The 26,693-nt window shown below is 36.8% G+C and overlaps 1 protein-coding gene across 9 annotated transcripts in view; it reads left to right on the forward strand.

Annotated features, from left to right (window-relative positions):
- DMXL1 (Dmx like 1) overlaps window positions 1–26,693 on the forward strand; it is a 64,026-nt gene that overhangs the window by 11,903 nt on the left and 25,430 nt on the right. For 8 of the 9 annotated variants that reach the window (XR_014939658.1, XR_014939659.1, XM_085529613.1 and 5 more), the window contains exons 5-24: window positions 337–463; window positions 2,730–2,796; window positions 3,513–3,688; window positions 4,915–5,104; window positions 6,178–6,346; window positions 8,984–9,196; window positions 9,755–10,014; window positions 10,112–10,796; window positions 11,311–11,432; window positions 11,877–11,966; window positions 12,425–12,527; window positions 14,088–14,204; window positions 15,160–15,384; window positions 16,075–17,769; window positions 18,321–18,431; window positions 19,624–19,793; window positions 22,178–22,275; window positions 22,874–23,039; window positions 23,557–23,809; window positions 25,596–26,686. Coding sequence is in view for 7 of the 9 variants with exons in the window: in XM_085529613.1 (XP_085385739.1) it covers window positions 337–463; window positions 2,730–2,796; window positions 3,513–3,688; window positions 4,915–5,104; window positions 6,178–6,346; window positions 8,984–9,196; window positions 9,755–10,014; window positions 10,112–10,796; window positions 11,311–11,432; window positions 11,877–11,966; window positions 12,425–12,527; window positions 14,088–14,204; window positions 15,160–15,384; window positions 16,075–17,769; window positions 18,321–18,431; window positions 19,624–19,793; window positions 22,178–22,275; window positions 22,874–23,039; window positions 23,557–23,809; window positions 25,596–26,686 (6,128 nt within the window). In the remaining 2 variants the exon portion in view is untranslated. Of the gene's footprint in view, window positions 1–336; window positions 464–2,729; window positions 2,797–3,512; window positions 3,689–4,914; window positions 5,105–6,177; window positions 6,347–8,983; window positions 9,197–9,754; window positions 10,015–10,111; window positions 10,797–11,310; window positions 11,433–11,876; window positions 11,967–12,424; window positions 12,528–14,087; window positions 14,205–15,159; window positions 15,385–16,074; window positions 17,770–18,320; window positions 18,432–19,623; window positions 19,794–22,177; window positions 22,276–22,873; window positions 23,040–23,556; window positions 23,810–25,595; window positions 26,687–26,693 lie in introns of those variants that run through there. The other variant, XM_085529615.1, reaches the window with a different exon arrangement.

Genomic DNA, 26,693 nt, shown 5'->3' on the forward strand with positions numbered 1-26,693 from the left:
GCAGTATATAATGTTTGAAATAAGGGCTAAATTAATAAGTATTATTGTGAATAAGAAACTACTTGTCTTTTAGAAGTGATTGCTTTGCAAATTTGCAGCTCAAATTATTTTCTCTCAGGAGAAAGGATAGTAGAAGCTGCCTTGCAAGATTAACTCAATCTATCAATGCTGTGGAATGTATGAAAGTGCACTATTATGTAACTTTGCTGGTTACTTGTGATTTCTTTAATTAATATGGAAGTTAATATATGGCATATTTTGTTTTGCACTGTCTCTTCAATCTGTATTTTTTTCTATTTTTTTTTCTATTTGTTTTGTTATAATTATTTGTTTTAGGCACACGCCTTTTGACTGGTTCCAGTTGTCTTCAGCTTTGGTCCAATGTTCCTTTGGAGAGCTCATCTGACAATGACAGCACTGACAGAACAGATGTTGGAGAATGGAGGTGTATCTGGCAATGCAAGTAAGAAACTGTTTTAAAAACAGTTCCTTTTCCTTTGCTGGTTTGTTTAGTGAAATCATCCTGTATACTGCTGTTTATAAACACTATTCAAACATGATTCTAGAATCATTTTTGCATTCAGTACGTAACAATTGTTCATTACTACCAGTTTAGCTGTAACTGTTTTTTATGTAGTTTGTGTTCTTTAACAGTTCTTCAGTTTTATCAAGCACTATTAGAATGTAAAGGCTGTCATTGTGACTATCAGCAGACTTTGTTCCTTGTACAGTAAATATGGTGAACTCTGCTTATTTGAAAGATATTATACTTGCAGGACCAATTTAGATAAAATTCCTTCTCTATCCTACTGACCGCAACTTTCTTTCCTCCATAGATTGTTTTCCCACATTTTGCATTTTCGGTATTCTTAGATATAGATATGAAAGGATGGATGCTTTTGTTTTTACCACGTCTCTGGATGTTCTTTGGGTGCTGATGTTAGTTGGTCATTATAGTCTTTGTGTCTGTGGATTTGCACAGTCAGAAGAGTTTTACCTCAGTACTTCATTTTGTTAGTTTGGTTCCTCTCACCACAGGGGACTCTTCTAAGATATCAAGTGTACTGTTTTCTTGGGAATAGTGTCCCATATGTCAGTTTTCTTAAATAGGTCTCCATAACTGGTTGACTGGCAGGACTTAACCTGTACTTTTTCCTCATAAAGTACTGGATATTCATGGTGGTTTCCTAGATGCACCTGGGAAAGCCCTTTTTTAACTTCTGAATTGTTTTTTTTTCCCTGTACTCTCTTGCACCAATGTGTGCAGAATCCCAAGTTAATTCAGCTGAAAGATTTTCCTTTGAATATGATGAACTTTCTAAAATAAATCAAGACTTTGTTAGATAATTGAGATACCCTTGTGACATCATCTCATAGCCTAATGAGAGAAATGAAAATACAGATCGAATGTCACACCCATGGTTTTAGAATCTGAGTATATGTTACTTGTAGTTGGTAACATGCAATACTGTTACTCTCATTTCCCTTTAGTAGCAAGTTCTCATGCGTGCGCCTCAAACCTTGCAGAAGTGTTTACTTCCTACCTCTGCACTCATTCATGGAGTATAAAGAGCAGGGTTTTGTATATTTGAGATTAACAGGCCCCAGAAAGGGTCAGCAGAACTTGTACTGTCTGTTCAGCTTTTGTGTCTGAATGTCTTCCAACATATGTAGTTGAATTAGATAAAGAATAAATGGGAAGTTGTCAGGATACTGACTTTGCAATACTGTTCCCTCCCAGGATTATTTTCAGTGTCTAGAAAAGGCATTCCCAAGTGTCTTAGTGTTGGCTCTGGTAGGAACACGTTGCTGAAACAGAGTTGACAATTGCCTTGCTTTGATTCATAAATTTTGTAATGGATTTGCTGTTGTTAATACACACGCACTTAATTGTGCTTTTATTAACTTGGTGTCTAACTTAATCTCTCTTAGGTTAGGCCTTAAAAATCGTTTTGTCTAAGAATTTCAAGCTTAAAATATATAGACTGTACTTGCACTACACAATAAAATTCTTGTGTGCCTTCTTCCTGTAAATAAGCTAGTCATACAGGTGATAGACCAGGACTTGAAAACTCATAAAGTACACTTGTACGTATTTTCCATTAAAAGCAGAAAAATGGGCCATTTCAGTAGGCTTATATATATATATATATATTTTTTTTTTTTTATTTTATTATTATTTTTTTCAATGTGGCATCTTTTACCTTTTTGATTGTGAATGTAAAAGCTATTTAAAATACTTCTTAAGTACTTTATGGTATAACTGAAAAGTTATAAAGGAAAAGTTATAAAAGAAAATAAGGAAAAATTAAGTGTGGGGTTTTTTTTTGTCTCCCAGAGAACTTGAAAGATAGCGTGGAGTGGAAGAAATGAGCTTGAAATCCAGATGTTTGTGAAGTGAAAACAGGATGTATCTAGGGCAGAACACACATGTGTAATCCATTAGGAACGGTTTTTAAGTCACAATCATTTGAAATATCAGACAGATGTGGTTGTTCTCAGCTGCATTGTTTGCTCTGTGTTTTTTCTGTATGACTACAACCACTCATTGTATTAATGTTTCTCTTCCTTCTGAACTTTCTTAAACCTTAAATAGTTCTACACAGTACAGTACATGATTTCATACAAAAATTGAATTGCTTTCATGAATTCAAAGCAAAAAGCTGTTTAGAGTTCTGAAGAAGTTCGTGAAACGTAACTTGCTATTTTTAATTCTTGTTATTTCATAGTACTGCCTCTCAAGTTTGTTTAATGAAATTCTCACCAGATGGGGAGTTTTTTGCTACTGCTGGAAAGGTAAAAATTTTCTAGCTGTTTTTTGTTTGATTGTTTTTAAACCAAAATGTTTTTTCATGAATATTGACAATCCGGGGAAGGATAATTTCCCAAGACAGGATTGGGGTTAATAAATATTTTCTGTGTCATATTTTAAAATACAGCTTGATACTGACTCAGAATGGGTAAGGTATTGTAATATGTATTCCCATAATCACAGTCAGTAGATTAATCATATAAAATTCCCACGTGTTATTAAATACAAATAGGCACCAAGTTTATTCTGTCAACTAAATATCCTAGTAGAGACTGTGGAATAATGTTAAACAAGCAAAATGCTGGTGTGCAAGTTTAATGGGGACTGTGTTGTTTTTAAGATAGGTGGAAAACCTGGCTGAAGTGTCACAGAGCCCAAAGCAATAAAAGCTGACAAGTTCTTTTGCCAAAGTATGTTGTACTTTGAATAACAGTAGAGTTTTGTATAGATTTATTGCAAAACACTGATAGCTAATAAGAATGAGCAGAATTAAATTTGAGTTACTAATGGTAAGACAGACCAAAGGGATCTCTGCAACTACAAATCAAGTGTAGATCAAGTTCTATTTACTGGGCTCACTTGAGTATTTTACTTGGAAGAAAAATTGAAAACCAAGGTGCTGAGTTTAAAAGTATGGAGTTCTGCTGATACATCATGTTCTTATCCAAAATATGTATTGTCTTACCCTGCTCTCTCCCAGGATGATTGTCTTGTGAAAGTGTGGTACAATACAGACAACTGGCGATCGTCTGTAACATCACCAAGTGCAAGTCCAGGAAAACAAGCACAAGAAGTTGATTTTTCATTTGTTTACTTGGCCCATCCTCGATCAGTAAATTCATTTTCATGGAGGAAGACAAGCAAATTCATGCCACGGTGAGTAGTTCTAACAAGCCAGGTTTGCAAATTGTCCAGAAGAACCCAAGCTAAAACTAAAACGAAAATTCTCTGAGAACTTAAAACAAAGTTTTCCATACTGTGCACTAAACTGTTCTGTAGAAGTGCAGGAAGCTACTTCTGTTTACTGTGAAAGCTCATTTAAATCCACTGTTCTGCCACATTATCTTAGTTGTATTGAAATGTATTTTCACCACCTTTCATAGATTAGACAGACTTTTTCTGGGGGGGAGAGATAGAGAGTGGCATATGTATTCACAGGTGTAGTGTTGATGACAGTCACACATGTTGTAAAATTTGTACTCTTTGGCTTGCAGTGGAGTTTGACAGCCTTGTATACATTTAAATTATTGCTTCACACTGAAGTTCTTGAGGGTATATGGGTGAGAAGGAAGCGTGGATAATGAAACTGAGTTTCTGATTGTCTTAGGTGTTGGACTAGATATAAAGTAATCACTCACAAGAAAAAAAACATTCTTTACAGCTTTTTGTTTGCATTGCCTTAAATGCATTCTCAAACTGAAGTAATATCTGTAATTTCGTATCCTGCAAACATAATTTTATGTATCTGTTATTCCTGTCAGTACATTTTGAATTCTGCATGTCTGTGTGTGTTGGCAAGTTTCTACTGTCTTTTGTATACCAGCCTTTAAATTGAAGACATTTCATAAAGTCATTACCATTATTTAGCAAGTTCTCTGCCTCAGTCTTCACTTCACTTCACTTCACTTTCCTTGCTTCTCAGATGCCTAAATCTCTAAGCAGGGATTGGGTGAGCAAAATCCTCATGCTGTCAGTGTGGAGCAAATCAGAGCCTTTCTCATGAGGCTGAATGTGCATCAGTCTATAGGCCAGGGGACATGAATCCTGGGGTGATGAGGGAACTGGCTGATGTAGTAACCAAGCCATTCACCAAGCCACAACTTTTCAGATAGGGAAGTTCCTGGTGACTGGAGAAAGGAAAACATCTCCTCCATTTTTAGGACAGGAAGAAAAGACCCAGGGAACTACAGGTTAATGAGCCTCACCTCTGTTCCTGGGATGATCGAGAATGTAATGTCTTTTTAGGTTTTTACTTCCCAAACATTTACACTACTTTGTATGATTTTGAAGCTGATAGTAGAAACTCTTTGGGACTGTTATTTTGGTTTCATGCTGTGTTGATTGTGAGTGGTGTTTTCACAACTTAAATTTTCTTTCATTAGTGGTGCTGTCTGCAATGTACTCCTGACTTGCTGTAAGGATAACGTTTGTCGTCTCTGGGCAGAGACTTTGTTACCAAGTGATAGTCTGTTGTATGGTGGAGGACATAACAATTGGACTGAAGCAGTGAACTTCACAAATAGTTTCAAGAGAAATACTTCAAGTAAGGAACGAATGCAAAATGCATTAGAGGTAAGAAGTGAAAGTGAACTTGGAGTTTAAACACATGTGCACACAATTTTAGATGGGATTGTACTTAGTACCTTGAATGCAGGCTCTTTCCTATGGCCTACATCTGCATGGACTTCATCTACAGTCTAAGTCCTGCTTCTACAGGGGCTCTCCATGAGCTGTGGCCTCTTTCAGACTATATCCACTGCTGCACTGGGAGTTCGTCGGTGGCTGCAGGTGAAGAACTGCTCTGCATGGTGCCCACAGACTGCAGGGACACAGCCTGCTCCAGCATGGGGCAGTGCTGGGCTGCAGGGAGTTTCTCTTCCCTGCCTGCAGCATCTCTTGCCCTCCTGCGCTCACTTTGGTGCCTGCAAAGCTGCTTCTGTACATGTTGTTACTACTTTCTCCTTTCTGCTGTTGTGCAGCAGTTTTTCACTTCCTTTAATTTGCCCTCCCCAAACACATAACCAGTGTCACTTTTGGCTCAGCTCTGGCAGCAGCGGGTTCCTTCTGGAGCACTGGATCTGACTGTGATGTGACAAGGGGCAGCTACTGTGCTCTGCGACTCTTGTTTGAAGCCCTGTCTATTCCATAATCTTTCCATATAACTGAATATGGGAGTGAACCTTAAAAATAATAGGGCTTTTCTTGTGGGAGCGGAAGTACATATATAATGAAATGCAAAGCACTAATGTAGTTTTTCCCAGCCTCTCTGAAACAAGATGATTCATATTTTCTTTTCTTTTTGTTCCTAATCTTCAGTGAGCACATTGTATGTTTATGAAAATGAAGGTATCTTTTGGTTAAGTGTAAAACCTGCGGAAGCACTGTCCACACACTGAAATATGAAACAGTAATTAAGTCACAGTATCTGTGTGTCTTTATAAGTGAATATGAACACAAAGATACTGTTCTGCTGCAGATGGAATCAGAACATTGTAATTTTTGTGAGAAACTCAGCCAATGTTTTAAAGTAACTTTTAAACTTAAAAAATATGTGTAATGCACTGATGTCTGGGAAGTCACTTACAGATGAAATCTGCCTTTTCTTTTTGAAAGGAATTAAAAATGACTCCTTATTCTTCATGCAGTTAAACCTGAGGCACTTTCGGCGAGGAAGAAGGAGGTCAGGTGCTGTTGTTGCACATACTGGATGCTCTCCACATCAGCAAGATCCTCATGAAGTTCACAGGAACATTGCTCCTCATGCAAATGCACTCTGTCACTTCCATATTGCTGCCAGCATCAATCCAGCAACAGGTAGGAATTGTGTGAAGTGATTGCTGCAGGATAACTGCAATTTGCTCTTAGGCATGTTTTGTTAGCATAATCATAATTTGCTCTGCTTTGTACAGTATTTCTCTGCTAACGCAAAATGTCTAGGATATTGGTTTCTTTGAACAACTAGCAGAGCTTACATCAACAGTAATGAAACACTTTGAAGGAATTTCCTCTCAGTAATCATGGCTTTCATTTCTTTCCGTGTAACTGGTCTGAGGTACAGTATTTGTGACAGGAGGTGCAGATTTAATGGTAATTGCACTGTATGTATGAAGTGTATTGCAGGCTGCACAGTGATGAAACAAAATATTCCAAACTTCTTAAAATGATTATCTAATATGAAGTGTTTGACATAACAGTTATCTTTATGCTTACATTCTTTATCTGAACCAAACAAAACACACTTTTATCTTGTGTTCCATAAACTTTAATATTCTCTACTACTCAAGCATTATGTTGGTAGGGCTTGTTTTCAGTACCTTGTTAGTAACTACTATTTGTCTTCATAGCTCTTTGTCCATTCTGAAATATAAAAATACTGCCTTTGCGTACCCATTTAGGATCTGAATGTTGCTTACTTGTGTTCAGCTTGATATTTACCAGAACCTCCAAGTCCTTTTCTACCAAGGTGCTTTCCAGCTGTATGGTCTTTAGCATGTCCTTGTGCCTTTCTAGGTGCAGAGCTCTGCACTTTTTTGCTGAACTTCATGTGATTCTTGTCATCCCATTTCTTGACTCAGTGAAGGTCCCAGTGAATTCAGTAGAAGGAGTAAGCAGTATTTATTTTTAGATGTTTTATTTATTTATTTTTAGCTTTAGAGTTATTTTTAGGTATATCCAGACAGTTACTGAATCCAAAGACTTTATAAGCTTTTTTTCTTTTAAAAAAGTGTCATTTGTAGAGCAAGTAGAAATTTGCTAAGAACCCAGAACTGAGAACCAGTTAGAAGCTGTTAATCCTCAAGAAAATGCACAAAAAGTTTTTAGTTCAAGAACTGAGTAACTGAAGTTTTCAAGTAGAGGAACACTGGTTCTGCTTTGAGTTTAAGCATTATGCTGTATTCATGACTGGCAATACTTTTTCTTTCTGTTTTCTTTCTTAAGGTGCGCAGACCAAATTTCTTTAGCATTCTCTTTCTTTGTTTCCTCTCCCTGTCCTTTACCAACTGCAAAATTGCACACAGTCATGTTGGTCCTTTCTTCTATTTGTGTGCCCTGTTTTTATTTTCTTACATTACAGCATAAATAAGTAGAGCCATTACTAGTGAAGGAACAGTATTGTCATTGAAAATATTTTGTCTCCTGGGGTACGTATTTGAAGTACTAGTTCATAAGTAAGGACTAGAAGCAGAATATCTTTGAAGGCTCCCTGGTGGGAATTAAATGGAGGTTAAGCTCTTAGCATATTGCTTTGTGGCTCGTTTTAGTAAATTACAGTAATTTACCTAGCAACTTTCTTGACAAGCTTAGATGATGTAACTTTGCAGCAGTCTGATACTTGCTTCTGCCGCTTACTCAGTGATTACTGGTTTGTTTTTCACCTAGTGGCATCATATAGCATTATAAAAGAAGAAAAGTGAATCTGTAGGAATGAGAAGTCCTGGCCTTGTATGATAATGTAACAGAGAATATTGGTCGCTCTGTTAGTTCTTGCTAGTGTAAACTGTGATACATGTGATCCTTGATAACCTTGTGAACCTCCTGCAGCCTCAATTCTGGAGTTAACACTGAAAATTGTGCTCAAATTATTTGGTTTGTACTAAGCTGTAATAGCAAAAAGCAGTTGCAGGGTGTGCTAGTTTAACACCACTGAGCAGCTAGCCCAGCATCATGCCACTTTCAAACCAGCCCTCCTTTCCCCCTGGATCAGAAGGACTGGAGGAGAAGATACTAAGAAAAAATAAATAAACTCATGTTGAAGTAAGGACTGGGAGATCATTTGCCAATTACCATTACGAGCAAAACAGGCTAAGCATAAGGGAGACTAATGTAATTTATTGCCTAGTAATAAAACTAGGGCAATAAGAGCTAAAAACAAACTAAAAACACATCCCGCCTCCCCTGAGCTCTACCTTTATGTTTGTTCTTCTCTTGCGCAGTGCAGGGGAATGGGGACCTTGGTGCCTGCAGGGCTGTTTCACATTTATCACACCTTTTTTCCTAGCTGCTGCTGTGCAGCAGTTTTTTTCCCTTTCTTAAACCTGCTCTAAAGAAAACACAATCAGCCCTGCTCATGGCTCAGCCCTGGCCAGGAGTGGGTCCCTTTTGAGGCAACTGGAGCTGGCTCTTAACTAACTTGGGGCAGGTCTTGACCTTTCAATCCCTACAGCCTGTTGCTGTTAGAACCTTGCCCCATAAACCTGATACTCACTGCCATACTGTATTGCTGATAGGGTCATACTAAAGAAACATCCCGTATAAAATCCCTAATGGATAGCAACAAAACGGTGTGATACCGAAGGGTGATGTTGATTGAAAGGTGTGACCAGTGGCAACACATTTACTCCTTTTTTTTTTTTTCATGATTGTGTTCCTACTTGAAAACAGTTCCTCAAAAATATTTTTTTGTCCAAACTGCTTTGTTTTGAATAAAGTTTGTACTATCTTTCATGTTAGATATTCCTCTGCTCCCTTCTATCACATCTCTGAGTCTTGGTGAAAACGAAGAAAAGAGTGGACCCTTTGTTGTGCACTGGCTGAACAATAAAGAACTTCATTTTACCTTATCCATGGAAGTATTTTTGCAGCAGCTTAAAAAGAATTTTGAACATCATTCTCCTGAGACAAATACTGAGGAATCCAGTCAGATGGATGTAAGATCAGAAGAAGGTAAAAGTCATGTCATAGACAAACGGCTTTCATTTTATAATATAATATGTAATATTCTTCCGTCTGGTCTGTGAGGCATGCTGTTTAATACATTATGAAGCAGAGAGACTGTAGTAGTATTTATGTGAATTTTCTTCCCTTCTACTCTTAAGAGCCAAAGTGGCTCTTTAAAAAAAGAAGAAAGAATATGTGCTTGAGGAAGTTGATTTCATATTGAAACTAAACTTTCTTGCATTCATTATTGGTGTGCACCACATCTGAACAGCTTTATATGTAACCGAATACATAACATTATACGTAGTTTGGAGGTGATTGCCATTCAGTCTGTGCATGAGAAAATTGTTACAATGGGAAAAATAAGTATTTCAAACTGAAATGCAAACTCAGGAATATTGATTTGTTAGTCTTTGGCTGCAGTCCACTGGAGGACTTTGATTAGAGCTTTCATTATTTAAAATTTATGCTTGCATGATTTATTTAGAATAGTCTTGAAAGGTGCTCCAGGGCTTGAAAGACACTACTTGCTAAACTTCTGAATATGATTTGTTTGTGTTCTAGAAACTGAAAATGTAGAAAATGGAGATGAACAGAAAGGAAATGAAGAGAAGAAGGAACTGGGTGATGAGAAGACTACTCCAGCATCTAGCCTTGTTCCTTTATCTTCTGCTGTTGTAGATCACGAAGTTGAACTATTGCTTTCTGAATGGAGTAAAAATGCTGATATGCTATTTAGTATACATCCTATGGATGGTTCACTGCTAGTATGGCATGTAGACTGGCTGGATGAATACCAACCTGGCATGTTTCGACAGGTGCAGGTACTTTACTTTTTTCAGGATTACACACTTCTACTGAGTAGAAAGTATGCTGAGTAAATTTTGATACTTACTGTTTCTTTCTTTATCAAAATTCCAGGTGTCTTTTGTTTCAAGGATTCCTGTAGCATTCCCAACGGGTGATGCAAACTCTCTTTGCAGAAGTATAGTGATGTATGCATGTACCAAAAATGTTGACTTGGCTATTCAGCAAGGCAGACAAAAGCCTCCTGGCCTTACACGATCTTCATCTATGCTCATCTCTTCTGGGCACAGTAAATCAACCAACAGTTTAAAACTGAGTATTTTCACACCCAATGTTATGATGATTTCCAAACATGCGGATGGGTCTTTGAATCAATGGCTCGTGAGTTTTGCTGAAGAATCTGCTTTTTCAACTGTACTTAGTATTTCACATAAATCGAGATACTGTGGTCACCGTTTTCATCTTAATGACTTGGCTTGCCATTCAGTATTACCACTGCTGCTTACAACCTCACATCACAATGCTCTAAGTTCACCAGATGTTGAGAATGCGAAACAGGCAAAGGATTCTTTAAAGTCTCAGGAGTCATCAGTAAGACTTCAGGGTAGAGGCAATGCAAATGTAACATCCCAGGATCCCAATGCAGTTTACAGTGAACTTATTCTTTGGAGAGTTGATCCTGTTGGGCCACTGTCCTTTTCTGGTGGAGTTTCTGAACTTGCTCGGATAAATTCTCTCCATGTTTCAGCTTTTTCTAATGTTGCATGGCTGCCTACTCTTATACCCAGCTATTGCCTTGGTGAGTTCATTTTACTTGTTTCTTAAGCATTCCAGAATCTGAGCTAATAATACTGTTAAGTAGATAATGTACGTATATGTGAATGCATTGAAGAAGATATGTTAAACTTGAATCCTTTATCTTACAAGTTTCCAAGCTACTAATGCTTTGAAATTGTATAATCATTTCTGAAGAATTGTTCTGGAGTTCTACCTTTTTCATGTACATCTTATTTTGGGAGCTAATGAAGAGATGTGCTCAGATGGTAGTGTATTCTTTAGAATGCAGACTGTGGTGAACACCTAGAAACAGAGATAGATTTTGCTCTAATTTAAAAACCAAATTCTGATTTCATTCTGTATTCTTTAGTTTGTTTGCTAAGCATTACACTTTGTAGTTCTTGGATATGAACAGAATTTAAGGAGGGGATATTTCTTGTGTTTCTTTTTCATATGTTGTAAATTTCCTCTTGATGAAGAAAGGAGCCAGTTGATGTCTGAATATTTTGAGTAGTTTATGCATTCATATTTTTCAGGTGCATACTGTAATTCTCCAAGTGCCTGCTTTGTGGCTAGTGATGGACAGCATTTGAGATTGTATCAAGCTGTAATAGATGCCAAAAAACTTCTGTGTGAGCAATCCAATCCAGAGATTTCTGTAAGTGAATTCTGTGTCAAGTTTTTGGAGGTTGGAATCTCATTCAATGATAATAATTACAGACTTATTAGAAACTGACTGAGCTGGTTGCTGAGGATTTTGCAGATCACGGTAGTCCGGTTCTGCTTGTCAAAACAGATACCATAAAGCTTTTCAGCTCCTTAGTGGTAGTACAGTTGAAAATATGTTTCAGCTCAGTGAAAGAGCAATAAACTGCTGCATGTGAGGCTTTTCAAGTGAGATCAAGTTCTCCCCACACTTTGTCAACAAATGTATGTCACTTGATAAAACTACAAGTGTTATAATTGATCATGGAAACTCGCAGCTAGTTGTACATATAATGCTTTTTCTAACATTTGCTTAGATGTTGTATCTAGCTCGTAGACTGTTACAAATATGGACAAAACTGAGTTAACAATCATTCCACTGACTTTTTTAAAACAGAAATACGTTGGTGAAGTTTTTAACATCATAAGTCAGCAATCTACTGCTCGTCCAGGATGTATCATTGAGTTGGATGCCATCACAGAGCTTGTAAGACCTTTTTCTTGTACTCATTTTGTACTATAAGCGCCATGTTACAAAGTGTTAACAATAGAGGTTATGCTTACAGCACAATATCAGGTGAAATGAAGCATTCAAAGATTCATTCTGACATGCACTGACTGACCATCCAGGTCTATTGGAGTTCAGGAAGCATTTGACAATGCTCTTAGACACAGAATTTGAATTCGGGGCAGTCCTGTGTGGAGCCATTGATGTTCCATGTGGGTCCCTTCCAACTTAGCATATTGCATGATTCTATAATACACTTGCTTTTAGTTTCATAGAACGTGTAAATGGAGAAAATGCTAATAATGAGGTGCATTTTATTGAGAAACTTTTCTTATGTTCAGCTTAACAATCAACTTAAACGCTCCCGTGTTAGAGAGAAAGCTTATGCAATGCACTCTGTGATGTTCAGTTCTTGTGTGTATCTTTTACTTTCTTAGCATGGCAGGAAAACACAATTATTCCATGTTTTTCAAGAAGACTTCATTTTAAATAACCAAGAGAAAGGAACACCTGATAAGAAGAATAATGTAGCGGATTCTGGTAAAAAACAATTTTTCATTAACACAAATAATGTTATGTTGCTTTCTGCAGAACTTATTGTATAGGTTTTTTTCCATTTTTCTTTATTTAAGACCTTTATATGCTAAAGAAGAAATTTTAGTGTGCTTTACTTCCTCGGGGATTAATATGTATCCAAATTTAGACAAAGTAGCGTAAGATACCCATCAATTACTTTTTAAAGCATTTTGTTGTTGATACCCTTCTTATGTCAATTATTGTAAACTTAAAGCTTGTATTTGTAAGATATGATGTAGCTGTAAACTTATCTGCATCCTTTCATGAAGGATGCTCATCCTTCACGTTAGATGAATGCTCTCACAAGGCCTTATAATATAATAGTAATTATTTCAAATTAGCAAACTGTCCCCAAAATACCCACAACTTAAAAATACAATACTGTGAGTAATGCATGAATAATGCATAGCTATAATTATAGGGTTTATGATTCTGTGGATCTTAAGATTGTTCTCAAATTCTCTGGAATGAATTTTTTCATTCCTGGATTTGATCAGTGTTTTTGTTGTTTAGGCATCTCAATTTTGTATTGTTCTGTTCCAGTTTAATGGTTTGGAAAACAAAGATAAAAATAATGTTGTGATCAGTGATTCCAAGTTATCTGCAGTAGTAGTGAGACTGCTAAATATGAGGAAGCAAAACTGTCCGAAGTATCAAAATGTTGCTTAATTCTAGGCATGTGAAATATATTTTTGGTTTAAGAAAAGAGATGTACTAAGAAAAATGACATGAGCTGAATATACATAGTGATTGATTCTGAGTGAGCTGTTTCTGCTCAAGAAAGATGTGGAGTAATAGATACTATCTATAAAATTGACCACTGCTGAGAGCTGGATTTACTAGAAACACAAATGGGATGATGGAAACAACTGAAATGAGGAGAAAAAATAAGTGTTGTCCGACAGTAAATTTGTCATGTGTTTGCATGGAAGTGATTCATTCTTGGATGTCCGTATATATATGTGTTCTGGACACAGGGTTGGACTCGATGATCTGTAGAGGTCCCTTCCAACACCTACAATTCTGTGATTCTTTGACTACCATGTAAGACCTTGGGCTAAGTAGACCCCTTATAAGTATGACCTAGAAGCGTGCCCTTGGCATATGTTCTCACTTGAACGTATCTACTGCTTTAAATCATTTCAGTTTTAATCCTCTATTCTTCAGTGAAACATTTCAGGTACTTGGCTTATGTTATTTTTTGGAAAGAATAAATTGAGAAATAGATGATTAAGTGTATGGGATAAACACATTAAGGACAAACAAGTAGAACTGAGAATACATTCTGGGACTCACCTTTAAACACATGGGAGATGTTTTACTCCCTCTGAAACAATATAGTGACAGTTTTTCATGTATGTACCTAAACAAGTGACAAAGGTTATTGCTTGTGATAAAATATTCATAAAAGTAGTGTGAAGGAGTTATATACAGTCATTGCATTTGAGCAACAGTTCACAGTAACTTTCTTTCTAGCTGGCACATACAGTTGAAGTAAAATGTTCTTGTTCTGATTTTCATCAGGAAAACAGAAGAATGGATTCTCTGAAAAATTCTACTTAATAGTAGTAGAGTATACTCAAAACCATTCATTACTGCATATGTGGCATTTACATTTGAAGTCAGTTCCAGTCTCAGTAGGTAAGCTCTTTTCCTTGTAGAATAGATGTTTATTTAAAAGAAAAAAAAGCCATTTTCTTTTTAATATATCTGCTGCAAAGTGGTTTCCTAAGTAATATTTCATCTTTTGAATAGAACCTTGATTCTTCTGTTAAAAGCTTAAATCAAAATTCAGTGTTTCTTTACTAGTTCTTAATTTTCAGAAGGCTGAAGCATTTGATGTGTATTCATCATGAGCCCTAACTTCGCTATGTTTTCTTTTTTTATCTTAAGGGCACATATATTCATACAGTTTAAATGGAGCCTAACAGTTCAGATGATTTGCTTTTCAGAAGTTTTTGTTCTGCAGTTTTTGTATTTAAGATTTTTAATGGTGGGCACTTGTCTGAAAAGATTACAGTTATGTACAAATCTAAATACAGAAATATGGTAATTCTCTTTCAGACTATCAAAGTACCACTAAAATTATGAAGTTTAGGTATGCTAGGATTTTAAGGCAGCCTAGAACAAACTCTTACCACACACCAAAAAGTTTTGCAATGCACGTTCCTCTATTTTAAGTCAAAATTTTACTTATCGCACTCTTTCCTTTAGAGGCAAAACATCAAAAGTTATTTTAAGAATTATAGAAGGTAGGAAATAATTCTTCCTGAGAGTGTTTAATTTTTTCTAGCTGAAAATATTTTATGGCTCATGAAGCGTTAATTTCCATGGAACACTACATATGTGTCTCTTCTGCAATTTTGCTGTCTCTAGCAGTTTAATTATTTGAAGAGTTTATAACTTCTGAACTGTTCTGCAGTTCCAGTATTTCAGGTGTGTTACAGTTTCTCTTATTCTGAATTCAAGAGCATATTTCATTTAAAAGGAAATAAAATTATAAGTTTTTATCTATCCTTAAAATCAGTGACACTATCTCTTAGGTTAAAAGAGATCGTTGACTTTTTTTTTTTTAATAATGCAAACCTTTCTTTAGATGACAAGATAGATTCAAATACTCCTGAAGCAACAACACAAACAGAAGAGTTGTATTCTTCACCAGATCCAGAGAAGATTCAGTCACCTTTCACACAGAAGTATCAGGCCTGTAGAGCAAACCTTCAGAGCACAAGCTGGCTCACTCTGTCTTCAAAAATGGTGTATAGCCAAGAGCTGAGTTTGCCAGAAGGAGTGGAGATAATAAGTGTTAAGCCTTCAGCAGGTTTGTAATCTTTTTTTTTTTCTTAAGAGCAAAATGAATAGTCTAGTGTTGTTAGATCTACCTACAGGCACTGTAATTTGAAAAGGTTTGCTAATACTCATCCCCCTGGTTTATTATTTTTTGTCTGGATCCTGGAGGTAATATTAACGTAATGATTACTATACTGTAAAGCATAGTATTTCTTCATGTCCAGGTTCTGATGATAAAAGAAATTTTAGAAACAAATTTGATTTGTAGTCATTAATTACCTTTTGGTGGTGTCTAGATTTAAATTTAACGTTGCAACCAGAAGTCATTTGAACATGTTTTCTGGAAAGATGTTTATATTACAGACTGGGAAATTTTTGTTTGACAGGAGAGATTATAGAATTATATCTTCTGTCTAGTGGGAGAAAAAAACAATATCTCTTTCCCACGCAACACAAAAACTGGTACCTATTATTACCAGTATTCAAGTTTAAATTAGGCAATTTAAATCCTTTCTAGAGAATGACGTAGAGACTAATGCTAAAATGGTTCCACTGGACTTTTTTTAATATCATCTTCTTTGTGAAGCACTGGGAACAAGCCTTTTTAAAGAGGAAGTACTAATACTTGTTTTAAAATAATAAAGTGATAACTGAACAAAAAGTTTTTTACTTTTGGCCTGTTTTTTTTTAACTGCCCCATTAAAAATTATTTTATTTTTAGGACATCTGAGTAGTTCTTCCATATACCCCGTTTGTCGTGCACCTTATCTGCTGGCTACTTCATGCACAGATGGAAAAGTTCGATTCTGGAGATGCAGGGTGACCACTGAATCATCAGTTTCTTCCATGCCAGAATCAAAAGTACACAGTGATGTAACATACATATGGGAAGAATGGCCATTACTGATTGAGGATGGACTTCTTAGTAGTAGTGCTATTAATGTTCCAGGAAGGCCGACTGAAGTTAGTTGTGCACACACAAACCGATTAGCTGTAGCGTACAAGCAGGTAACATCTAAAAATAGCCACCTTTCTCAAGACTTTGTTATGCATGTTAGTATATTCGAATGTGAATCTACAGGGGGTTCTTCTTGGGTTCTGGAACAGACTCTTCATTTAGATGAGATAGGCACTATGTTAGACTCTGCTGTTAGTATTGATAGTAATTTAGTGGCATACAACAGACAAGAGGTTTCTCTCTCATGTGGTAATGTTATTCCGAGCACTAAGCACTTAGTACACTTAGATTGGATGTCTAGGGAGGATGGTTCGCACATTCTGACAGTTGGAATTGGATCAAAACTTTATATGTTTGGCCAGCTGTCTGGGAAAATGCAAGAACAAAATGGTAAGGAGACCGTAGCAATCTCCCATATTGGCAGTACTACCACGAAGGCTACAAACTTTTCTAGGTTTGTTCTGCTGCGTTCTGTTGACTTGGTTTCTTCCGTAGAGGGATCACCTCCTTTTCCAGTCTCCCTGTCTTGGGTACGTGATGGCATTCTTGTAGTTGGAATGGATTGTGAAATGCATGTTTATTCACAGTGGCAACCTCCTGCCAAGCAGGGTCTAGTTAGCACAGATTCCTGCAGTATGCCAAGTATAACTAGCTTAATGAAAGAAAGCCAGTCAGCTGCCTCTGGTCTGCCTCCACCAAAGCGAACCTTGACCAGATCTATGACCAGCCTTGCACAGAAACTTAGTGGGAAAAGATCTGCCTTTGATCTGTCTGCAGAAATGGAAGACTCTGGTCTTTTTGAAGCAGCTCATATGTTATCTCCCACTTTACCTCAGTACCATCCACATCAACTGTTAGAACTCATGGATCTTGGTAAAGTACGTAGAACAAAAGCCATTCTGTCCCATCTAGTGAAGTGCATTGCTGGAGAAGTTGTTGCTATAAATGAATCTGAACCTAATCATGATAGGAGACTTAGATCTCTGACCATCAGTGCTAGTGGAAGTACTTCACGAGATCCCAAAACATTCAGCAAAACGGAGACTACAGACTATATTGAAATAGACTCTGTTCCACCATTACCGTTGTATGCTCTGCTTGCAGCAGATGATGATTCCTCTCATTCCTGTTCAGAAAAGTCTCATAGTCAAAATAGTCAAAGTAAAAATGATATGCCCAAGGACAATTATGAAGATCTCTTTCAAAATTCTGTTATAAGTACAGATGAACTTGTAACATTTGATGCAGAGGAAGACGGTGAGAAACCAAAAGTAATTGATCTTTCACAATTTAGCCCAACTTACTTTGGACCAGAACATGCCCAAGTTCTATCTCGTCACTTGCTTCATTCAAGCTTGCCAGGCCTGACTAGAATGGAACAGATGTCATTGATGGCCTTGGCAGATACTATTGCTACCACCAGTACTGACATTGGAGAAAGCAGGGACAGGAGCCAGGGTAAGATGTCTCTTCTAGATTTTATGTATTACTGTTTCAAAGCTCTTTCTGGAACTTTCCTGTTCTGAATATTTCTGTGGCTTGTCAAAGCATTTCATAGTTCTGTGTTACAGTATATCCTGTTTGATTTGCTGTATTATCATAGTGTTTGTGGTTTAGCTTAAGTTTCATACAGTAAAATTCTGCATTGCTGACTATTCATGCCAGTGTTTTTAAATTGGTCTGTGTGCTGTAATTGTTTCTCCTTCACTTTTGAAGAGATGGCTTTGTAAACTGCCTGTATTTGTTGTGCTACATAGAGAAACTGAGAAATAGTTTTGTTTTATTTGATAAAAACACTCATTATTTCTTGCTCTAAGTTGAACAAGTAACTTACCAACTCAGTAGATTTAAGATTTTTTCTCTTATGCTAAAGGGAAAAATTAAGCTACTTTATTTTTGAATTTAAAGCAAAAGTATGTTTTAAATTATAAGGTATTTCTTCTCTTAAGATGCTCGGTAGCTGTTTTTATTAGTTTCATTGAAGTGCATATCAACATATTTAATTACAGGTGGAGAAACTCTTGATGAGTGTGGTTTAAAATTTTTATTAGCTGTTCGACTTCACACATTTCTAACAACTTCACTTCCTCCAGTTCATCGAGCTCAACTGCTTCACCAAGGTAACTGATGCGTTCTTAGATGAGGTGAATGTTAACTCTGTATAATACATGTGATTCTGTAGTGATTCTGTATTATATCTGTGAAGAATTAATGAGGTAATTTTGTTTAAAAAAAAAACAAAAACAACCAACCAAAAATCCATGGAAAAAAACAACGGTAACATTTTTGTAGTTTCAGTTTTATCATTTTTATTTCACCAAAATAACATGCTGTAGCGCCCTTTTTTTCCACTAACGCTGTATAGGAATAATGAAGCAGAAAATACAGGGTAGGAGGGAAAGATCCTTCCCCACTTAGACCCCAAAAACCTTTTTGTACAGCTGGTGTAATTATCCAGTAAATTTATTTCAAATGAAGCTTTTCCTGGTGCAGTTTTAAGTAGTTCCAACCTTACGTTACAAAACGGGATATTTGATTAGGACTTACCAAATTTAAAGGTCTGGTTGTGATTATTTCTTCACCCTTCTATTTGTTATCATAGCAGATAGTGACAGTTTCAATTATTCGGTCACTTACTCAGCTACATACAAGGTTAGAACATTTCCGAACTGTCACAACACAGTATTATTGATTTAGGTATCCTGTAAATTGAAATACTTGTCTCCTGAGCTGAGAAATTGGTGGAAATTAGAAATGCCTGTTGTGCACTTGCAGAAGTGCAGCTGAGTGTGCCTCAGTGCAGAGCAGCATCCCATGGTCATGCTTAGAGTTGCAGTCATCTAAAACTAGATTTTATACTGGTTAGTAATTGCTGTCTCCATCATGTCATGGCTTTCATCTCCCAGTGTTTTTGTGTCTCTGTTGCCAAATCTGTTTTCTACTGGGGTAATCTTTAGCTTCACGTTTTCCAGTCTAGGTAAAAGTGATGAAAACAGTGAAATGTTGATCAACCTGCTGCACTTCATATTATAGCTAATCTTCACGTTACGTATTATATTTTGCTTTTCAGTCAGTAACTGTTCTTTGCAAACTGCCTGAGTAGTTTTAAAGTGGAAAAAAAAAGTTTTTATCTGTGTGAGCTTTTTAAAATGTTCAGTGTTCAGTGCTTAAAATATTTTAAAATTTCTGCTGCCTTATCAGTAATGCCTTCAGAAGTTCAAAATAAACAATCTGGCCTTCTTCCCTTCTCTCTTCACTCCTCTAACTTCTTGCAATTTTATTTTTTATTGTTTTGTAATATTGATTATCTAGGCTTATCTACCAGTCATTTTGCCTGGGCATTTCATTCAGTAGCAGAAGAAGAACTACTGAGCATGCTCCCTGCAATGCAGAAAGGGGATCCAACATGGTCAGAACTCAGAGCTATGGGTGTAGGATGGTGGGTTCGAAATATCCATAGCCTACGGAAATGCATAGAAAAGGTAAAGATAGTGCTCTGAAGCAAAATCGCAAAACTGCTTTTCAAATTACCGTCCTATCGTAATTCTGCTTACGTAGTTTGAAATTTTAAATCTGTCCATGCTTTCTGAACTTTGCCTGCCATATTTATAATGAATAGTTTATTGTATAAGTGTGCAATTTCACATTTAACTTTTTTTTTTTTTTTTTTTTAAACTAAGTTTCAAATTCCTGCGTGAAATACATTTTGGGATTTTGGAAATTAGATTTTGATTGTTACACTACAATAGAAGATGCTTAATATCCAGGTTGACCTAGTAGTTGTTTTTCTATAGCAAAGATATCTTCTATGTTAGGAAACAAGGTATGGTAGAGTGTTTTCTTTAGAAAACTATCAGATGTCCAGCCAAATAAGCTACTATATATATGTCATGCAAATTGATGTATTTCCATGTCAGCAAAGCCTGCTGATGTTCTTTTCTGTACTGACTGTGTGTTTGAATCCTCACAGATGAGGCAATTTCTAACCTCACTATCACTTGTTTTAAGCTCTTGGAAGAGCCAAAAGTGTTGAGCTAGAAAATAGCATGCTCAAGATAATTTGACTACAAGGCACAAGGTGGTAAAATGCATGTCTCTACTTCTACTGTTTGGTCTGCAGCAATTAATTATCATTCCATGAGAATTACTTGCCTTGTATGTAAATAACAATAACTTTAAAAAATTGAAGTTTCATGGGCCTATTTTTAAGGTCACTTTACCTGGGTCTTGGATAATTCTTACTGACACTTGCCCATTTTCTTTTTCATCTTTCAAAAGCAATCTTCTCCTATTGTGATGGGTACCAGCCTCTTCTTCTAGTCTCCATCTGTATTTAGATTTCCAGAGTAACTAATGTGTTAATTTTGTTATAATTTCAGGAACTGACTTGAAATGTAGGCCTTGACAGCTGATCTGATAAAAAATGCTTTTAGTTAATGGTTTTGTAGTTCTAGAAGATGGGAACAAAAGATGTTGAGATGTGGTGGTTCAAGTTCACATACCAAGGAAGCTGTCACAAATGGCTATAGACTCTTCAGGAGAGATAGGACCTGTTAAAGTAGGTCTGGAGGAGGGCTGTGAAGGTGCTTAGAAGGTTGGAGTACCTCTTATTGCTTCTTTTGCCTCAGCCTTTATTAGTAAGGCCATTTGCTCTCAGGGTACTCATCCTCCTGAGTTGGAAGATGGTAATGGGGAGTGAGCTGAAGCGCCTATAATCGAGATGGAAACTCTAAGTGACCTGTTCATCATTTGAATATTCGCTACAATGAGGTCAGGTTGGGATTCATCCAAGGATGCTAAAGGAGCTGGTGAACACTTGGGTTTCGAGTTGGTTGGAGGTTAGCAACTGACTCCAATCTACAGTAAGGGTAGGAAGGAATAGTCAGGGATCTACAGGTCTGTCAGTCAGATCTTGGTGCCAGGGAAGGTTGTAGTGAAGATTGTTGTGAAAGGCATAAAGGAGAATCAAATGATCAGCTGCGGCATTCCTGGGTTTATGAAGGGCTGGTACTGCCTGATTAATCTGATCTCCTGTGGCAAGAGAACCCACTTACTAGATGAGGGAAAAGCTGTGGGTGCTGTTTACCTGGATTTTATTAAAATGGTTGATACTGGCTCTGGAAGTATCCTGGAGAAACTGTCTGCTTTTGGCTTGGATAGGTGCACGGCTCACTAGGTGAAGAACTGGCTGGCTGACTGGGCTAAAAAATCCATAGTAAATGGAATTTGGTCCACTTGGTGGCTTGTTACCTGCCATTTTCTCTAGAGGGGTCAAATTTGCTTAATGTTTTTATCTGTGGTTTGGGTGGTATTTCAGGGAAAAAAAAAAAAAAAGGAGGCTCAGGGGAAAATTCATCACTCTACAACTGCCTTGAAGGGAGGTTGCATTGAGGAACAGATCAGTATCTTTTCTAAGGTGATAAGTCATAGAACTCGTAGTAGTAGTCTCAAATTGTGCTGGAGGAGGCTTAGACTGCTTATCAGGAAGAATTTCTTCATAGTGTGTGGTCAAGCATTGGAATGGGCTGTCCAGAGAAGTTGTAGAGTCCACATCCTGGAGGCACTGAAGCCATGCATGGACGTGTCACTGAAGGACGTGGATAAGTTATGGGACTTGGTAGGTCAGATTGGTGGTTGAACTTGATAGTCTTGAAGGGCTTTTCCAATCTAAAAGGTTCTATAAAGAAACAATAATAAGGGATTGTAGCAGTGGTAGCTACACACATTCTTTAGGTCCAGTGAGAAGAGGGATTTTGTAAGAGAACATCTTAGCTCAGTGAAGCACAGGGTATGGGGAACAACAGGAATCCAATCTAATTTTCACTCAAATTCTTTTCTTTTTTCCCCTGTTGAATTATCTTCACAGGTAGCCAAAGCAGCCTTTCAACGAAACAATGATCCACTTGATGCAGCCATTTTTTACCTTGCAATGAAAAAGAAGGCTGTGATCTGGGGATTGTATAGGTAGGTGATACCAGGGTCTTGATAATAGCTGATGTAAGTTGGAAAAGAAATATTGAATTCAGTGCTGATTGAAAAGAAGCCCAACTGTTACCACTGCAAGCTGAGAATCAGTTTCTAAATAAATTAGTGAACTGCATGGGTAATTATTGGTATTTACTGTGGGAATTTAGTCATTTTTGAACGTGGATGAATCAAGCTTTAGTCTCAGATGTACGCTAATTTCATACATCGCTTAATTCTGTTTGGCTTATAGGGGACTGGTGTGTTTGGAAAAGCAGCAGTGTTCTTAGGAGAAGTGATTTCAATGATAATTTTGCTGGAAATTCAAAGAACTGAATTAAATGTGTCTTTCAGATGGACATTTCATAATAATGTTCAACTTTGTGAACTTCCTAAAAATTAGCTTGTGATGTTACTCGCTATTGAAGATCTTACCTTAATTCTTATGTTAACCAATGGTTATTGTTAATGTGCAATAGCAAAGCCTCTTATGCACTTAGCATTATGAATACGTCTGTGTACTGACATCTGACAAAATCAAAAGCAAAAATGCATCTAATAAACACATAATATTTTTATCAATTATATTCAATTGCAGATCACAGAAAGACACCAAAATGACACAGTTTTTTGGAAACAACTTCACTGAGGACAGATGGCGTAAAGCAGCTTTAAAAAATGCTTTCTCTTTGCTTGGCAAACAGCGTTTTGAACATTCTGCAGCATTTTTCTTGCTGGCAGGACACTTAAAAGATGCCGTGGAGGTAATGAAATAATGAACTTCTTTGTTACATTGTTCTAAACCTAACAATGAATTGAGTGTGAAAATAGGTAAGAAACATTGCAATTTAAATTAGTATGGCCACTGAACATTCCAGTTTGTTTGCTCTTTTACTCTCTCAATCCCACCAGTACACCAATGACATACAGATTTTTTCTTTACATCTTATTTGTGATGTTGCTGATAGTGAAGATGTCCCATAGTTGATTCCTTTGTAGTAGGACTAAGAGGGCTATCTACCATTAACTTGCTTTCAAATTCTCTCTTCTTCCACAAGTTAATGCAATGTAGATTTCCATTTTAATGTTCCAATTTAATTCCTAGTTCCTGCTTAATTTTTGGATTAAATATGATAAACATAAATAAAATAAACATATTAAACAAATTAAATAAGCATATTTATGTCAGTCTGAACATCTGAATATCACTTCCAGTATACAGTTTTAACCAGAGACGAAATTACAGTATTTGATCTTATAACTGTACTTATTTTCTTCTAGGTCTGTCTTGAAAAACTGAATGACATTCAATTGGCTCTTGTAATTTCAAGGCTTTATGAGTCAGAATTTGAAGTCTCTAGTACTTATAAATCTGTATTACAGAAGAGAATTTTGGGAAGTGTGTTTTCTGGAAAGGAGAGCACAGGAAACATGTACAGTGATCCTTTTCTGCGAAGTATGGGTTACTGGATTTTGGAAGATTATAGCAAGGCTCTTGACACTTTGATTAAACATTCTGTTGAAGACGAAGAAGGTAAGAATGAGTATTTTGGCTCTTAGGCTGTTTTTTTAAACATTTATGGATTTTAAGAGTATTTTCTTAGGTACAGTCTGAATATAGCTGCATGTTGCACCTGGTTGCTCACCAACAGTTACGATGAGCCACATATGATCTGGGACATTCCTAAAACTTACAGAGGATAGCTTCCTGAGCCAGGTAGAGTAGACAGCGGCACTGGAGGTGATGCAGTGGTGGCACTTGTTACTCAGCAATGGAAATGAACTGATTAGTGCCATCAGGGTTGGATGCTGCCTGTGTTCTGATGATTGTGCAGTGGTGGAATTCACATTCTTGAGGGATATTGGACAGGTAAAGAAAAAAATCAGGAAGTTTGATTTTAGGAAAGCCAGCTTCCAACTCTGTGGGGAGTTAGTCAACAAAACCCCCTGGGAATCTGTCCTCAAGCACAAGAGAGAAGAGAAGGGCTGACAGATATTTGAGGAACAAGAGCTCTCTATCCCCAGATATAGGAAGTCAGGAAAAGAAGACAGGAGACTAGTGCAGCTGAACTGAGACTTGCTTGTCAAACTGGAGAGCAAGAAGAAAATGCATAGCTGTGGAAGCAGGAACAGGTAACCTGGGTGGAGTACAGGGCTCCTGCTAGGCTGCACAGGGATGGAATCAGAAAGGACTTGGCAAGAGGTCCAAAGAAGTATAGGAAAAGCTTCTATAAGTACATCAATTGGAAAAGGTTGGGCCCACTAATTCCTGAGGTTATTATTCTCAAAGTTAAATTTTTGAGTCAGTTAAAATGATAGCTGGCTTAGAGAGAAACTTGATAAATGAATACTCAATCCCCAGAGCTATGGAAATTAATTTATAAACTAATTTCAATTGGAGCAAAATACTTCAAGATGATTTTGAGAGATGAGTGATACACTGTTCAGTTGTTTAGATCTTAGTCACGTGCTTCTGTGTTAAATCATTTAAAAATGCTACTAACACTTCTTCATCAATTTAGTGTCTTCCATTTTCCATTTTGCATTGTCTTAATAGGTGATTTTTCTTACTCCTGTTATCTGTAATTTTTTATGGTCATAGCTTCTCATAGCAGAAACAAGTGTGTTATCTCAGCTAAACCCAGACAAAAAAGCTGTGAATTGTCCTGTGCTGATTGCTCCTGATATTTCATAATGTTTTCCTAAAATCTTTCATAATGTGGCGTAAGTTGTTAACTGAACTGTATAAGCTTGTTGTGGTTTGGAGCATGAAAATTAAATCTGTAGAGGCTTCATTCATGCATAACTGATTTATTGTATGCAGTACTGGTATGAATATATGTTAAGTGTTATGGATTCCTTGATTTTAAGTTGCATTTTGTTGGGAAGTACACAAAATTAAGAACACTAATCCAAAACTTATTAAAGGTTGTTTTTCCCAGAAATTAAAAAATTTCTTAGGAATCTGGAGCATCTCAGTGTACCTTTAGTACTGGAAACTTTAGAAATTTAAACAATCAGCAAGAATATGGTCTCCTTTGACTGCAGGAGAACAAGCCTAATTCCAAGGAAAATAAATGAAATTTTTTTAAAATTACATTTCTTATATGTTCTCACTCAGCCTTTTGTCTTTAGTGGTGTTGAGATTTCCTCCCTACCTCCTCAAGTATTCAAATGACGATGGTGGAAAATGACTAGAATGAAGTCAAAAACAGAATGAATATCGACACCTAATAATCTCCTGTTGAACTATGAACTTTTGAGATGTATTATTTCATACTGAACTGTAGATTCTTCCTTATGATGCAATATCTTTTCAGATGTAGGAGCTGGCTCAGCAAGCTGTAATCCTGCAGTGTTTAATTTCTACAACTACTTAAGAACACATCCTCTCCTGTTGAGACGTCATTTTGGCTCTTCTGATGCCTCTTCCACACACATGTGCCTAACAGTGGAAAATGGATTAGCTGACAAAATCAATCTAGATGAAAGACGGCTTTTCTTCACCACTGCATATGCTCATTTAAAAGCTGGTTGTCCTATGTTGGCTTTAGAAGTGTTATCAAAGATGCCCAAAGTTGTCAAGAGGTCAAAGCCATTCTGTAGATCCCCCAGCTTAATGGATACTAGTAAAGATTTCTCACCATCTTCCCCTCTTAAAGAGTTGGAAATAAAAGACGAGTCTTCCAGTATTGATTGGTCACAGCCAATTTTGAATGATCTAGGGTCTTCTTCAGACTGTTCCTCAGGAAAACATTCAAGTTCAACTCTTTCATTTGACTGGAGCCAACCAAATATAATAATCCACGATGAAGGCTTGAAGCTACAGTTAGACAGTGATGAAGGTGGTGAGAATGAAGATTCTTCCCTGGTAATGAAAGAGCTAAAACCTTTGAAGAAAAGTGAAAAATCTTATGAAACAAGTTCTAGCTACACAGGATCTTTTAGTGTAGTTGATGAAAAAGATATCCTAAGCCCTTCAGAAGATATAATTTCTGCACAGCTGAAGTTTAGGGCATGCCTGAAAATTCTTACAGTAGAGCTTCGTACACTGTCCACTGGTTGTGAGGTAGATGGTGGAAAATTGAGGTATCAGCTTTATCAGTGGCTTGAAAGAGAAGTCATAGCTCTTCAAAAAACCTGTGATTATAATGTTGAAATAGATGAAATACCATCTGAAATTAGCATGATGCCAGAGGAAGTTGTATTACATGGAAATACTGTAGACTTAACTGACCAGCAAAAGAACAAGCTACAGAAAGTAAACTTTCAGAAAAGGCGTCAGTGGCTTCTGAAATACCAGTCTCTCCTACGAATGTTCCTTAGTTACTGTGTTCTCCATGGCTCTCATGGTGGTGGTTTGGCATCTGTTCGAATGGAGTTAATTCTGCTGTTGCAGGAATCTCAGCAGGTATGTG

This window comes from Coturnix japonica, chromosome Z (genome assembly GCF_054131305.1).
Source record: "Coturnix japonica strain WE chromosome Z, WE-NBRP24, whole genome shotgun sequence".
Lineage (NCBI taxonomy): Eukaryota > Metazoa > Chordata > Aves > Galliformes > Phasianidae > Coturnix > Coturnix japonica.